The sequence below is a fragment of the Scardinius erythrophthalmus genome, assembly GCF_964197995.2.
Source record: "Scardinius erythrophthalmus genome assembly, chromosome: 2".
NCBI classification, from domain to species: Eukaryota; Metazoa; Chordata; class Actinopteri; order Cypriniformes; family Leuciscidae; genus Scardinius; species Scardinius erythrophthalmus.
In genome coordinates this window covers 51,359,013-51,374,099 of record NC_138222.1, presented here as the reverse complement: position 1 = coordinate 51,374,099, position 15,087 = coordinate 51,359,013, and the positions used below count along the sequence as shown (strand labels likewise).

Sequence of the window (15,087 nt, the reverse complement as noted above, 5' to 3'; positions counted from 1 at the left end):
GACTGGCACTTGACTAGGTGGCGTCACGACACCTATCATTTGGGTTTGTGTACATAATGAAATTTGTATGTGTTGGGTGGTTACTATCCGAGAACCACAGGTGTCTGCCAATTTGCAACTTCAAAAAATTTTCATGTGTCAATATTAACTTTTAATAAGACTTGTTTCAGTTCAGCACTGAATTTCCTGTTCAGTCACAATCCAGTAAAATGCTTACAAAAGTCATTATAGCTACAACAAAGATATCTGGATATAATTTTAAGTGCAATTTACAATTTATTTTAATTGAAAAACAAACAACATTGCTGGTCATGCTGCATACTGTGACTCTGCCAATACTTTAAAACAAGTCCACTTACAAATCAAACAGTTTCAGTAAGATTATGTCTTGTTAAACATTACAACCAACATTTACATATATCTTGCTTAGGCAGGCTGAACATATCCATAAATTATGAATAATTAAATACGTCTGCATTTGGGCTGGTATTGACACAAATTCCATGATTCATGATAAATTTTGATTATTTCCAGGTTTGAGATTCGATTAATTTTCAATCTCGATTCAATATCGCTTTGGATATCATTTTTTCTCAAGGAAAAAATCCCTCTCAAGTAATGCTGTAAAAACTATACAGGGAACCCTGTCATTTGGTATTACTATAATATTGAACGTTTTCCGTCTTTCCGCTTTTGAAACACTGATTGAGCGATTACATGAGACAAATATATTTCAGTAAGTTGTACTGTATCTTTTAACGTACCTACTGATGATCGGTTCATCCCTACAGCAATCTGTCATGGCTCATTTAAGAGCACCAAACGGTATCTATTGCATGAATTTCATAATAAAATTGACATAATTTGAAAGCTAAAACTTTGTTTCGTATGAAATGAACAAAACAAAGCTTATTGGATGGTAGGCACGCTACAAATAGGGCTTAGTGAATGGATATCAAAATGAGAATGATATCAGTATTGTTAACCAAGCTATAATCTGCATAAAATACTGTGGTGGTTTATTCTCTTAATTTCATACCACAGTCTTGTCTCTTTTCTCCCACAATCATATAACAACATTTCCACAATAACCAAAAGTTCAGGCTTTCAGTCTGGTGAATCCCATAATAATCAACAGGTTGTTCAGTCAGGAGGGACTCAAACATTAGACACATTTAAACACACATAAAATATGTGTTTCTCAGTATCCTGGGTAATGCAGCTGTGTAATGCAGCTGTAGCTTTAGTTTTGCTTCTATTCTTAAAAATAGCAATTTTAGCAGAAAAACTGCATCTACAAATAAATAGAGGACAGAAAGACATGCAGACTGAATCAAAAATCCTTCTGAAATTCAAAAAAAATTCTTCCAGCATGGCCAAAAAGTTGACATGTTATTGCTTTGTGAATTTTTCGACAAAGAAAAGAAACAATATCTACCTATTCTATCTACCTATCTAACAAATCTGGATCCACAGAAACGTATAGTTTCAATCCAAAGTCTGGTTTGCTGTGAATGTTTGCTCTCGTTGTGAACAGGCAATGTTTTCTTCTAAGTCACATCACTAAGGTTGAATTTTAGGCAGTGTTTGTGGTTCTTCAGTTCTCTGTGTTTCAAAAGCAATCTTCTGGTTGGTTTGCGCTCAATCCAGAGTGATCTCAATGAATCTCCCATCACATTGCAGTGCATTTTTTAGCAGAAGACGGATCCGCATTTGCCTGCTGTCGCATGCTTTCTTTATGGAAGAAAAGAAAGTTATAAATGAGGGAAGACAATGAAACTTCTAAAAATACTAATAAGTACTCTGTTACAAACCCAGAGAGTTTCTTCTCTTCCTACAATCTTCTAAGGCATAATCCTAGTTAAAATGCCATGGCATGTAAACTTTTGGTTGGTCCTAATATGTCTATATTTTCCTTTCTAAGTTGTCAGTTCTTGGCCAAAATAAGCTACAAGTGAGAGAGATTTCATTCAAAATCAAATATCTAACCCAACTGGAAACCTGCTTTGCAAATGTACTGTACTGACATATCTTTCATGTCTGTGTGGCAAGTGTTCGCTGAGTTTTGGTTCATTTTCTGAAGCGTTTCAGAATAGACCTCACTGAGAGAGACGACAGAATGCCCATCCTGTTTGATTTTGTTATTTTGCAAAAAGCACAAGATTTTGTTATTATTGTGCGTACACAAATAAAAGTAGACACTTAACAGTTTCGGATGATGTATAACACTTATCTGTATGACAAAAATCTACAGAGTCTCTTTTGCACTGATAAGAAAAAAGCGAGGTGGTCGTGACGGCCGACCCCAGGGGGTAAAAATCGAACTCTAGGATTGCCTTCCAAAAAGACATGCAATTCTGCCTAAAAGATTGACAAATTGAGCCTGAAATAATGCACATATGATGCAGCAGGATAGGTTTAGGAACAGAGCTTATACACATGAACTGTAATAATGAATTCACCTGCCAGGTCGATCCTTGAGATTCCGATCAGACCTTCGTACAAGCCCTTGATGGGGTTTTGTCCAGCGGTGATCACACCGTGCAGCCAGATGAGCAGCATTCTGTGCCCGTGCTCCTTGTGGCTCTTTGTACCTTTTAAAGTTCAGAGCTTGTCATCACTATGGCAGATATCGCATTGAACACATTTGGGCTGCCTGCTCTATGATCCTTGAACAATGCACTACATCTGGGAAAATGATGCAAATGAAAGGCTAGTGTAACTGTTTCAGTAATCCATTTAGTCTGAGTTGTAGTGTGGTGTAGTGTTGTAAGATTCCAGACCTCACATATTTAGATACATTTTGAATTTTTGTGCATATTTTCTAATTAAAATATTTCAGGAAACTATTTGTATGCATTATCTGGGAATATGCACAATTTACCTTTGATTGTAACTTTCTTTTCAATCCTGTTGTTGTGACATTTCATAATTTTTTTAAATTTGAATCACATTTTTGTACAAAAAAAAAAAAAATATATATATATATATATATATATTTAAAAGTGTTGGGATCTATCTGATTTTGAAATTAGTCTCTTATGCTCACCAAGGGTGCAATTATTTGATTGTTTACTCCAGTCTTCAGTGTCACATGATTCTTCAGAAATCATTCTAATATGCTGATTTGGTTCTCTAGAAACATTTCTTATTATTATCAACGTTGCAAACATTTGTGCTGCTTAATATTTTTGTAGAAACCGTGATACTTTTTTCATGATGATTTGAGTATACTTTATTTGAAATCGAAATCTTTAAAGCACCCTTGCTGAATAAAAGCTTTAATTTATATATCGGCAGCAGATCGCAGCATTAGATGGTGTACCTGTCCACTGGTGCTCTATGGCTCGAATATGCGCTTCAGAGAACTTCCAGTGCCGAGCCAGTGTTTTCCACTCGCCTGGTTTGAGATACTTGGAGGAAAGTTTCCATAGGACGGATCGGATATGTTGTGTCTCCTGTTGATGGTCTTGCTTAAAGGTGAGACTCGTTCCCACCAGAGAGTCAGAGTCACTTGTCACATTTTCCTGGAGGGCAAATTAACACATTAAAAATAACACACAATCTTTAATTATGATGGATAACAATTAAATAAGACTAAATGAAGCTTAATGTACATTGAACATACCTTTTCCCATTTGTAAAATCTATCAGCTTTGATAATCATGTCAACAACATTCACATGATTGCCTCGTGCTGCAACATCAAGTGATGTCTTCCCCTGCTGTAATATTTGAAATAAACATCTTTTGTTCAATTGTTTGATCAGAATTGTATTACAATATGAAAATATATTGTCCACACCCATGTATGTTAACAGGAAATTGTACCTTGTCGAGTAGATTGAGGTTGACTCCTGATATCAGGATCATCTCAGCGATGTTTAACCATCCGTGTTCTGCTGCTATGTGCAAAGCAGTTTGAAGCCGCTGTAAGGAACAATTGTTCAGCCATTTTCAAAATCTCTGAAATCATCACCGTTTGATTTTGTAAATGTGAAATGAACCACACTCACATAGTCAAAGATGTCCAGGTCGCATCCCGCATTGATAAGATCCTTCACTATTCCTGTGGAGTTGTTGAGAACTGCCAGGTGTAGAGCTGAAGTATGTTGCTGGCAAGGAATATGGTATAGAATAATGAAGTACAATGGGTCTTAAAAGCAGAATCTTAGGGCGTTTTGACACTGGCAGTTTAGTTCGAAACGGGGCACGGTTTAAAAAACTGGTAATGTGAAAGCTGTCATGTGGACCCAGGTGCGCACAGGGGTACCGAACCCGAGACTACCTGAAGGAGGTGGTCTGAGTTCGGTTGCACTCGGTTCGGTTGAACAGTGACGCGATTCACATGAATGTGAAAGCAACTCAGGTGCGCACTTGTTCAGCAAGAAAAGTAACCTGCGTATAGGTAAAAAAAAAAAATTGTAGTCTTGTGAAAACTTATTTGTGACATTTTAGCACCAGATTCACTTATTAGGTAAATCAGATAAATTCGCAAATACACCCACAAAATTAGTGCTGACCACAATTTCCACGGCACAATTCCTCATCGTGATCATGTCACTTTTTTTGTTGTATTTTTTCCCTAAGATGGGAGTGTCTACTGTTTAGATGTGGGCATTATGGAATGTTCTCTGGATGAGCACATATATATGTTGTATATTATATACTTTTATAATTATGTATGTATATAAAGGGAAGGCATTTATTAATGTGATTTTTATGATTTATTCTTTTTAAGTCAGCAGTACTTGAATCATCAACTGTTATTTTACACAGAATGTTGGCAAGAAGATCTTAATCCATAATAAAGGTTCATAATGCATTTATATCATTTATGCATCCGACAGATACTTAACCCAAAGTGACTTAAACTTGCATTGCATTCAAGGTATACATTTTGTCAGTACATGCATTCCCTAAGAATCAATTTAATTAACCGTAATGAATTTGGCCCTCAAACATTCTCTCCTGCTCTACAGTAAATGTTATACTTCTTGAAAAGCAGGGTGTGGTGTTGGAATGTCAACTGAAGTTTTTTAGTACTCACAGTGTCTACTGAATCCAGACTGATCCCAGCCTGTACCAGCAGTCTGACCTCTCTACCCGAGCCATGCTGGGCCACCAGATGAAGAGCCGTTCTGTTGCTCTGTTAGAAGAAGCACATTAGCATGACCATTAATTTGCTGTACTGATAGCACATTGAAAACCTCATTCGTTATGATGAAGACTGCTGATAATATAAAACATTGTACTCACATGAGTAAGTTCATTGACATTGCAGCCAGCCTCCAGCAACAGTCTGATACACTCGTAATGACCCCCTTCAGCTGCCAAATGTAAAGCAGTCATGCCGTCCTGATAAAAGATGACAATGTGAAGCAAATAAATGACATTAAACCAAAAAAATCTCTTACAATTGGAGAGAGGCTTACAATGTTTCTTTCATCAATGTTCTCCCCGGTCTCCATAATCTTCTGTAGGACGTCGCTGTGGCCTTGCTTAGCTGCCAAATGCAGTGCAGTGTTCTCCTCCTGCAGTTAATGAAAATATGACAATGCACACATCTTTGACCTCACTTCTACACACAGTGCCACACCACTTGAGTCAACAGTTTTTACTTGGGTCACTTTAGCAAGTTTGCCAGGCTTTGGTCTCTACTTTAGCATTTTGCATCTAAACTCAGCAAAAAAGAAACGTCTTTTATTTCCAGCAAATGACCCCAGCAAGTAATTTTGCGTTTAAAAGATGTCTAATAGCCATCCAAACACAGCCCAGACGTCTAGGCTAAAACAAGGCAAAATTTGGGCTGTCAGTGAAAATGTAATAGATGTATAAACCATAGCCCAAGAATAGAATCATCATCAATTAGATAACAAAGAAATAAAATGAGTGAAGAAATGGAATCAAACACCTTGTTATCAATTTACTTTGCTTACATGATGGAATATAATACATTTCGCAAGTTATTTTGGCAAAAACAACATGTAACCAAATTCAAGGTTATTTTGGCTAGAAGTGGGTTACTCATAGCCGAACTATATCAGGTCTAGTTAACTTGGTTAAGACGGTGAAATGACGGCTATTGCTTGCTGGGATCTTAACATGTAAATATTTGTGTGACTATGAACATAGATTCAACAACAGAGGCATAAACTGAACAAATTTCACAGACATTTGACGAACAGAAATGGAATAATTAGTCCCTGAACAAAGAGGGGGTCAATATCAAAAGTAGCAGCCAGTATCTGGTGTGGCACTAGCTGCTTTAAGTGCAAAAGTGCATCTCATCCTCATGGACTGAGCCAGATTTGCCAGTTCTTGCTGTGATGTTACTCCACTTTTCCACCAAGACATTGTAGTTTATTGCTCTATGAATCCTAGGCATCCTTCTTCTGATGTTTTCAGAGTCAAGTCAAGTCAAGTCAACTTTATTTATATAGCGCTTTTCACAATACAGATTGTATCAAAGCAGCTTCACAGTATTAAATAAAATAGTACATCAGTGTATGTTTCTGGTGTAAAACATCCACGTTTGGTAATGCAGATCAATAGCACTGTTGAATCGATTAATCAAATTAAGTATCCCCAACTGAGCAAGCCAAAGGCAACAGTGGCAAGGAACCGAAAAACTCCATCAGGTGACCTAATGGAGAAAAAAAAACCTTGGGAGAACCCAGGCTCAGTCGGGGGCCAGTTCTCCTCTGGCGTTTATGAAGTAGAGACCGGATTTAACTGTAAGATTAAAATATTATATGAATGCCTGGCTGAAGAGATGCGTCTTTAATCTAGTTTTAAACTGGGAGAGCGAATCTGAGCAACGAACAGTATCAGGAAGGCTATTCCAGAGTTTTGGTGCTAAATGTGAAAATGCTCTCCCTCCTTTGGTGGATCTGGATATCCTAGGTATGACCAGAAGCCTCGAATTTAGTGATCTTAAAGAGCGCGATGGATTATAGGGCGATAGAAGATCCGTTAAATAAACTGGAGCTAAGCCGTTTAGGGCTTTATAAGTCAGTAGCAATACCTTGTAATTAATACGGAACTTTATAGGTAACCAATGTAGTGATGATAAAATTGGTGTTATATGGTCAAACTTTCTTGATCTAGTAAGAACTCTAGCGGCGGCATTTTGGACTAACTGTAGCTTGTTTATTGAGGATGCAGGACAACCAGCTAATAAAGCATTACAGTAATCTAGTCTCGAGGTCATGAATGCATGAACTAACTTTTCTGCATCAGAAACAGATAGCATGTTACGTAATTTAGCAATATTTCTAAGGTGAAAAAAGGCTGTTTTTGTAACATATGAAATATGATTTTCAAAAGACAAGTTACAATCTAATATAACACCCAGGTCTTTTACTGTAGAGGATAAAGTAACAGGACACCCTACTATGTTAAAGTTGTATTGAAGGAGGTTTTGTGGGCGGTTTTTTGAACCGATAAGTATTACCTCTGTCTTATCTGGATTTAATAAAAGAAAATTGTGCGTCATCCAATCTTTTATATCTTTAACACACTCTGTCAATTTGGATAATTTAGCGTTTTCATCCGGCCGTGATGAAATATATAGTTGAGTGTCATCAGCATAACAATGGAAACTAATTCCATGTTTCCTTATAATATTTCCAAGTGGCAGTATATATATTGAGAATAATAGAGGGCCTAACACAGATCCTTGCGGCACTCCATAGTTTACTGGAGTTATGATCGATTTTTCTCCGTTTAAATAGACAAAATGGTAGCGGTCAGATAGGTATGATCTGAACCAGCTTAATGCTTGTCCTTGAACACCGGTATAGTTTTGTAGCCGATCTAAGAGTATTGTGTGATCTATAGTATCGAACGCAGCACTAAGATCAAGTAAAACTAGTATTGAGATACAGCCTTGGTCAGAAGCTAAGAGTAAATCATTTGTGATTTTAACGAGCAGTCAGTAGAAAGGTCTCTTTAGTGTCCTAAGTTATTGTAATTGTGACGTTAATTGTCTACCACCTGTGAACTGTTAGTGTCTTAAACTGGTTCACCACTGGCAAAATGGGCTTTCAATAAAACTTGGCTGCTTGTACAGTTGAAAGGTGATTTTTTTTTTAAATCAGTGCTACACATCAAGAGTAAAAGCATGCACTGGACATGTTGAGGACGAAGGGTCAAATACTGCCTTGCTTTAGTAGGAAAAACTTCTACTACGTCAAATGGAGGGGATAAAACTAGCCGTTCCGTCAGTTCCACCCAACAACCCGAAGCAAAATGCCGTCGCATACAGGTAAGAAAGCTGATGCCATAGTGTTTCATTTTTACCATAATGCTGTTTAGAGCAGACAAAGTACGATACAATTTTCAGTGATAAACCTACTCTTACAATAGCTCATTTGTTAATAACCCTGTGTCAATGTGAATGTCCGTGGGCGAGGATACAACAATGCAGAAGTACTCTCTGTGGTTTTAATGAAAGCCCTGAAGCTGTCAAAAGTCCTCTGAATGACGTGTTTTTCGCCATCCGGAGGACTTTTGCTTACAAATAAACATGAATTTCTTGGCCCTGGTAACACAGAGAAAGAGTAAACATTGTTAATTTATATATACTACCAACATATCAATACAAAGCAGGTTAAAAATTGGTGAAGTTACACTTAAAGAACTGATCCATCAGTGCATGTGCAATAATTGTTTATGGTGCCGTAAGAAGCATGAAAAACATTGTTTAAACCCTTTACAGTAAAGATCTGTAGAGCTTATTTGGATTTTACAAAATTATCTTTAAAATGGTCACCTGAAAAAGGGACATTTCTTTTTTTGCTGAGTTTAGTAGTAGAGAAAATCTAATTAGCACACACTGAGGGGCGTCTGTGCATCTGTGACTCTTGCTGTCCCTCACCTTGTCCTTGAGATCATGAGCACAGCCCATACCAATGAGAAACTCCACCACCTCCAGGTGTCCATGCTCTGCGGCTAAATGAAACGCCGTCTTACCTGACTGACACAACAGATGGAGACACTTTAGAAAGGACATAATGCACTACTTTCCATAAATGTTTTACAGCTGTTAAAATTACATTTCAATGGGTAATAAAAATGTTTTGACAGAAAGCACAATGAAACTTCTCCAGAATGTTGATCACATGATATTGGTATTACTTCATTTTCATCATAATCTCATCATAAACTTGTGTGTAACGAATAGCATAATTCATAACAACTGGAAACACTCAAATCTATTTTTAAAGACAACATGACATCACAATTGACATTCATAATAAATGTCCCACAATCCATATTGACTGTGCATGATTCAATCTCTGAATTGAGCAGCAAAAGCCGTAGAGACAGAGAAAAATAATATCAGTGAATTAATTTGATATAAGCAATTCAAACAAAAAATCCACACATAATGGATAAAATGTTGTCATGTCATACTATTTATGAATTACATTAAACAAAAAAGAAGTCTTTGACCTTATTGATGCTTGAAAGTTCCTGTTTACTGTCTGCTTTTTAAGTCAACAAAACTCTTCCTTGAGTCAATTCCTCAAAGTCCTTCCTCGAAAATGTTTACCTGATATTTGCATGAACTGTGAATGAATCATCAAGGTCGTTATCACTCTCAAACGAAACACAGCTCTCTTCTACTTTCGGGACTTGAATCGATTCATAAAACTGAGCCTCATAAGACTTTTAGCACTTACAACATAGATCAGAGAATGCTGCAAATCTTTGTTTTAAAGGGTCTGCAAATGCAGTATGTTAGAAGAAAAACCCAACATTTTTACAAAACTGATTAAAATGTTATGTGATCAAAATATGACAAACTGTGTCAACTCTTTCCACACCCACAAAAATTCCCTAGTGTAAAAGCAACTGAAAGTTACCATGAAATAGAAGCTGCAATAGTCTTTTCTTCCCCATATTCCCTATAGGGAATCCCAATAGTCTTTTCTTCCCTATATTCTTCCTAGGAAAACTGTCTCTGGAATGAGAAAAAAAATGTAGGGCAGGACTTGATTTAGTCTTTCGGAAATTGACTGGATTGTTGGAAGTTGGGTGTTGATAACAATATGGCGGCAGATCTGAATGCAAGTTTGCAGTCAGTTGTGGAGGATATTTAGTCCCACCATCCGCCAAAACATATACGTCATGAACAGGGGCGCCTTAAGATAACCAGAGGCCCCTGTAATTATTTTAGCGTCTTGTCAATTATTTATTGTGTCAATAATTTATTGCGTTGATACACAGGTTAACATTTACAACACTGTCAAACATAGATGAATATGTAAATTCACTCTCTGCCAGTAAGTGGCGCTATGGAACAGCAGAATTATAGCAGTATTCACTTACACTGGCAACCCCCTGTAAACAAACCAGCGCTGTGCTGATAAACACTATGTTATTAGGCATTATACGGAGGTAAGATGAAAAGAAAATGCATCGAAACTTTCCTGTCGAAATGTGACGAGTTTACAGGTGTGATATAAACACAATAAATTACACATGAAGTAGTCATAATTTATCAGCACTACATCAAAGCAATTGCTTAGCATAAATGTAAGCTATCTGGTGATTGCAAACTGCTCTGAAAGTGTGAGTATGTAGAACACGCAACAGCACCATGTGTTACATAAGTATATAAGAATAAGGTCTCTGTAATAAAAGACATTACACTTTAAGATCATGGGTATTGTGAGAAAAAAAGATTCTCACCTTGTCGGCTTTATTAAGCTGCACGTTTTCCAGATCTTCCATGATATACTCCAGAATACTGATGTGACCCCTCTGGGCAGCACAGTGCAAAAGATTCAAGCCATTCTGAAGACAAAAGAAATGTGACAGTTCAGTCACTGAGATGCATTGAAATTGATGTTGAAGTCTGTATATAGGGCAGTACACAGTACAATCCCATTTTTATGGTGAGTGAGCAGAGCACATTGAGTGAGAAGCTACCACTGTCTTCATATAAGATATCTGAAACTTGTCAAGGATTTTTACCAAGAGTCTTACTTTGTTTTCAGAGGTGAGCTTCGCCCCGGTTGAGACAAGGATCTTTAGGATTGACAGATGACCAAACCACGCCGACAAGAGCAGAGCATTCATACCAAACTGGAAAACAAGTAAGAATGTCTATACAATCACATGACTTTTGAAGAACGATATTAGCCTAATACAGGGTTATTATTGTAACTTTAAACTAAAACTATAAAAAACATTTCCATTACTTGAAATAAAAATAACATTAACTAAAATAAAAAATAAAATAACTTAGTTTAGTTTAACTTGAAATATTAAAACAACTAAACTAAAATTGAATAAAAACTATAGACATATTTTAAAAAAAAATACACATTTGAAAAAAATAACAACAAATTTACTAAAACTTTAAAAAAGCAGAAAATATCTATAACTATATAACTATAAAAATGAACAAAATCTAAAATAACACTAGCCTAAATGGACTTTTCCATTTTCCATAAAGGTGCAGTAAGCTATATCTGAGAAACACTGTTGATATTTGAAATCAACCCAAAACAAACACACTCCTCCCTTCATTGCTCCGTCCCCAAAATGCAAGAACACGCAATGCAAAAGTGGACGTCTCTTTATCATAACAGAAGCGAAGCGAAATAAAGCTTTGCGAAAATAAAGTGAAGATGATGAACGAACAAGGAAAAACTAAAAAAAAACGAACATACAGTACACAAGAGTATACACAAGCAAGAGTTCGTCATTAATCGCCAACAGCACACACTCAAAACCAATGTTACTCACGTATGGAGCAGAAACAATGCAACCTCTGCCATCCCGCTTCAGTCTCTCCAGTGCTGGAAAGCTTTTCTAACATTAACGAGGGTCCTAAAGCTTTTGCCTGATCATAACCCTTCTTTTTCCAGTGATATTCCTTTTATTTTTTGTAATGTCTCTCAGCCATCTCTCTTTCTACAGTATTCTTCAGTTCAAATCTCCCTCTTGCTCACTCTCTCTCCTCTCTCATCATGAGTGGACACGCCCCCTACTGCTGATTGGCTACAAGTGTATTGTTGTGCTCAGTCCGATCCACTTTCAACAGCGTTTCTCAGTAATCGCTTACTGTACCTTGTAATTATTTGATGATACAGTAATCCCATTCAGATAAAGTTTACCAGCGTTTTATGAACAGCACTGCGTTTGTTGAATATGGATACGAAATGACACTAAAATGCTTTGACAGACTGTAACTGGCCAGTTGATGTGACATGCTATAATTGATCTAATTTATTTTTACTATAAACTGTATTTTCAGATCATTTTAATTCCCTGTGTAATTTTATAAAATAATTTAATTATTCTGCACACAATTTTTATGATCTCCTAGGCCCTAGGACATGGACAATTTTTACTATAAAAAATAATTATCCCTCAGGAGGACCATTTACGTGTACTTAAAATAAAAAAAGTATATAAAAGTGTTGATCAGTTATAGTATTTAAACACTTTCTATATGCTTTCACTTTACATTGTATATACATTATAATCTAAGAATGAAATGTCTTTATATATATATATATATATATATATATATATATATATATATATATATATATATAAAAATCCCCATCACTCACTAAACTACTCAATTATCTAAAAATGTTTTGCCTTGCACTTCAGGGTCACTCTTTGTCTCTTCAACTATTGTTGTTGGTGTAACAAGCACATAGCCTCCAGTAATATACAGGCCACATGGTGAATAAACAGCAGCCCATTAAAGATTTACCAGGTGGAGCAGTATTTCTCTCATTTGTGCTCATACAGTAAATAAACATGAAACTTTATAAAATATTCAGCCTAAAATGTAACTAAATTCGAACATGTTCCCTGTTACAGTTTGGCAGTGTACAGAATGCATTTGACACGTACGCTGTCCATATCATCCACATCCATGTCGTGGTCTAGCAGTAGACGCAGGGCCTGTTCACTGCCAGCTCCCGCTGCCCAGTGCAGGGCCTTACGGTCCATCTGTAAAATGAAAATCACATATTAAATGAAACAGTCACAATGACTCATGAGCCATGATTTGCCATGGTTTAAGATGGTAAATAATACTGTTGTCTGGGGTAAAATAAGGGTCATATCCTGTGCTGAGGAGGACCACAACATGTGTGTTTCCGACTCTCTGGTGTATAACTGGGAAAAACAAAACATTCCAGGCAGAGAAATTGGCATGGTGAAAGGCAACATAACTTCCTCTGACACAGCTTCCTGTACAGTTTGTTCAGGGTGCTTTGCTGTGTCACCATGTTCAGAAGTGCACACATCATAGTTTATTTAGAATTTGTATGAACATATTATTTCAAGCTTTTTTTTTTTTTGTGACAAATCTGTCCACATCCTGGGGCATTTATAAACATGTTTTACTAGAAGTTAAATGTTTAATATAATAATGTACATAACCAACTGTGCATGTGTCAGTCCTCAACCAGTTCCTGTAGATTTGCAATGTTCACGTATGTTTCTGTTGGTTCAGTGTTGGCTATATCTCACCTTATTTTTGACTTTGATGTCCACCCCTCTTCCTATCAGCTCCTGCATTCTCACAGTGTCATTCCTCTTCGCAGCATCATGAAACTCCTTCTCTGAGCAAAGCACTAGAGAGACATGAAAGTGAAAAGTGACAGGAGTTATGGTGTATACGGGTACAGTACAAACATCAGTAGCATACATGTTGTTCACATGCATCAACAAAATTCATATGTCATGTTTCTATTATTTTTCCAGATATTATCTCTTTCTAGATTATAAATTATATTACTGTAAATTTTAAACATAATTGTAGAGATATGTGCTTATTGAATCACTCAACTATAGATACAACTCAAGAAGGGAGTGGCGTCATTGTAAAGGTTTTAAAAATATATGGTCACTCACAAAATATTTATATTACATGTGAATACTATTAAAAAATAATCAGTAGAGCTGATTGTAATTGGCAGATCAGCCTAGCCCTACAAAACGAGTCTCTTGTGTCTATTAGGCTACAGTGTAGCCTAATAGACACAAGAGACTCGTACAGTAACATTTTTAAATAGTAGCCTAACTATTTAGTCGCCACAGTTGGTTTTATAAGCCACCTCCTCATACATTGAGATAATACATTTTTTGCCATTAAATATCCTATATTTCTCTCACTTGCCCCAGTTTCTGTCTGTACCGCACTACAACACTCACTATTCTTTTACTTCACTGTTTTAACACTCACATATATCGTCTTCGGACACCAGTCCGTCTTCCATCGTCATCGATTGATGGTGTGTTATGTCTCCGATGTGCGCATCTTCTGATATATGTCTACATTTTCATCTTTTGATGTGATGTTCGGCTGTGTTTCTGAATCCTCACTCCGCCGAGCTCAAGCCTGCCGCTTTGGGACATGACGAATCCTGCTGAAGCGAACGAAGGCTCATGAATATTAAACACGCCGTGCTGACGTTTCTTCGCGTCCCTCCAATGGCGAAGCCTGTCATTCTAAATATTAATTACATTGGGCAAAAGTTATGTCCAATGGCGAATTGTTAGTTAATGAATATTAAAGGGGTCATGAACTGGATTGTTTTATTATTTTATAATGTTGCCTGGGGTGCCCTTATAATGTTAGTATGATTTTTATATCAAAAATTGTCATAATTTATAAATAAAAGCCATTTTTCCAAGCCTGATTTCAGCCTCAGGTTTGAACGCTCCGTTTTAAGGGGCGTGTCTGCTGTGAGACTGCAGTGCAAACGCCGACTGCTGTGATTGGCTGACATGCTTGCATATGAAATAGCTAGTATTACATGAACTCTCTCGAAAACTTTTACTACGTTTTTACTATTACAGCTATCGAGATTAACAAATCGTGAAAAGAATCGTTTAAAGCATTATATGTAAATCTATTCCATCACATGAAAGGTTGCAGCATGATGAGCACTGAGCGGATGACAGACAGTCTGTTGATCGCGTGAATAAAGATCTTATCATTGCAATGCAATTTTTGCACTCTCACAAATGCTTACACCAAATCACAATGCAAACACGATGTGAATACACAGTAAGAGCTTCGTTGTGTAGTGTAACAGTGTCA

At 36.7% G+C, this 15,087-nt stretch overlaps 1 protein-coding gene across 1 annotated transcript; it reads right to left on the bottom strand.

Annotated features, from left to right (window-relative positions):
- Nucleotides 1-45: 45 nt before the first annotated feature.
- Nucleotides 46-14,414, bottom strand: ankdd1a (ankyrin repeat and death domain containing 1A). Its single transcript, XM_081354699.1, has 15 exons — nucleotides 14,227-14,414; nucleotides 13,512-13,615; nucleotides 12,888-12,986; nucleotides 10,998-11,096; nucleotides 10,701-10,805; nucleotides 8,881-8,979; nucleotides 5,435-5,533; nucleotides 5,259-5,357; nucleotides 5,050-5,148; nucleotides 4,016-4,114; nucleotides 3,831-3,929; nucleotides 3,629-3,724; nucleotides 3,326-3,527; nucleotides 2,463-2,594; nucleotides 46-1,734 (listed from the first exon to the last, which is right to left on the bottom strand). Exons 1-15 carry the CDS (start codon nucleotides 14,264-14,266, stop codon nucleotides 1,673-1,675), a joined length of 1,533 nt encoding a protein of 510 aa, XP_081210825.1. The 5' UTR covers nucleotides 14,267-14,414; the 3' UTR covers nucleotides 46-1,672.
- Between the last annotated feature and the right edge of the window lie 673 nt (nucleotides 14,415-15,087).

Excerpts from the sequence above, each read along its gene's own strand:
- ankdd1a (XM_081354699.1), bottom strand. The coding sequence starts at position 14,266 with ATGACGATGGAAGACGGACTGGTGTCCGAAGACGATATAT. Across the intron at positions 13,616-14,226 it reads GGTGTCCGAAGACGATATAT|TGCTTTGCTCAGAGAAGGAG; the intron begins GTGAGTGTTAAA and ends ATGTCTCTCTAG. Across the intron at positions 12,987-13,511 it reads ACATCAAAGTCAAAAATAAG|ATGGACCGTAAGGCCCTGCA; the intron begins GTGAGATATAGC and ends TTCATTTTACAG.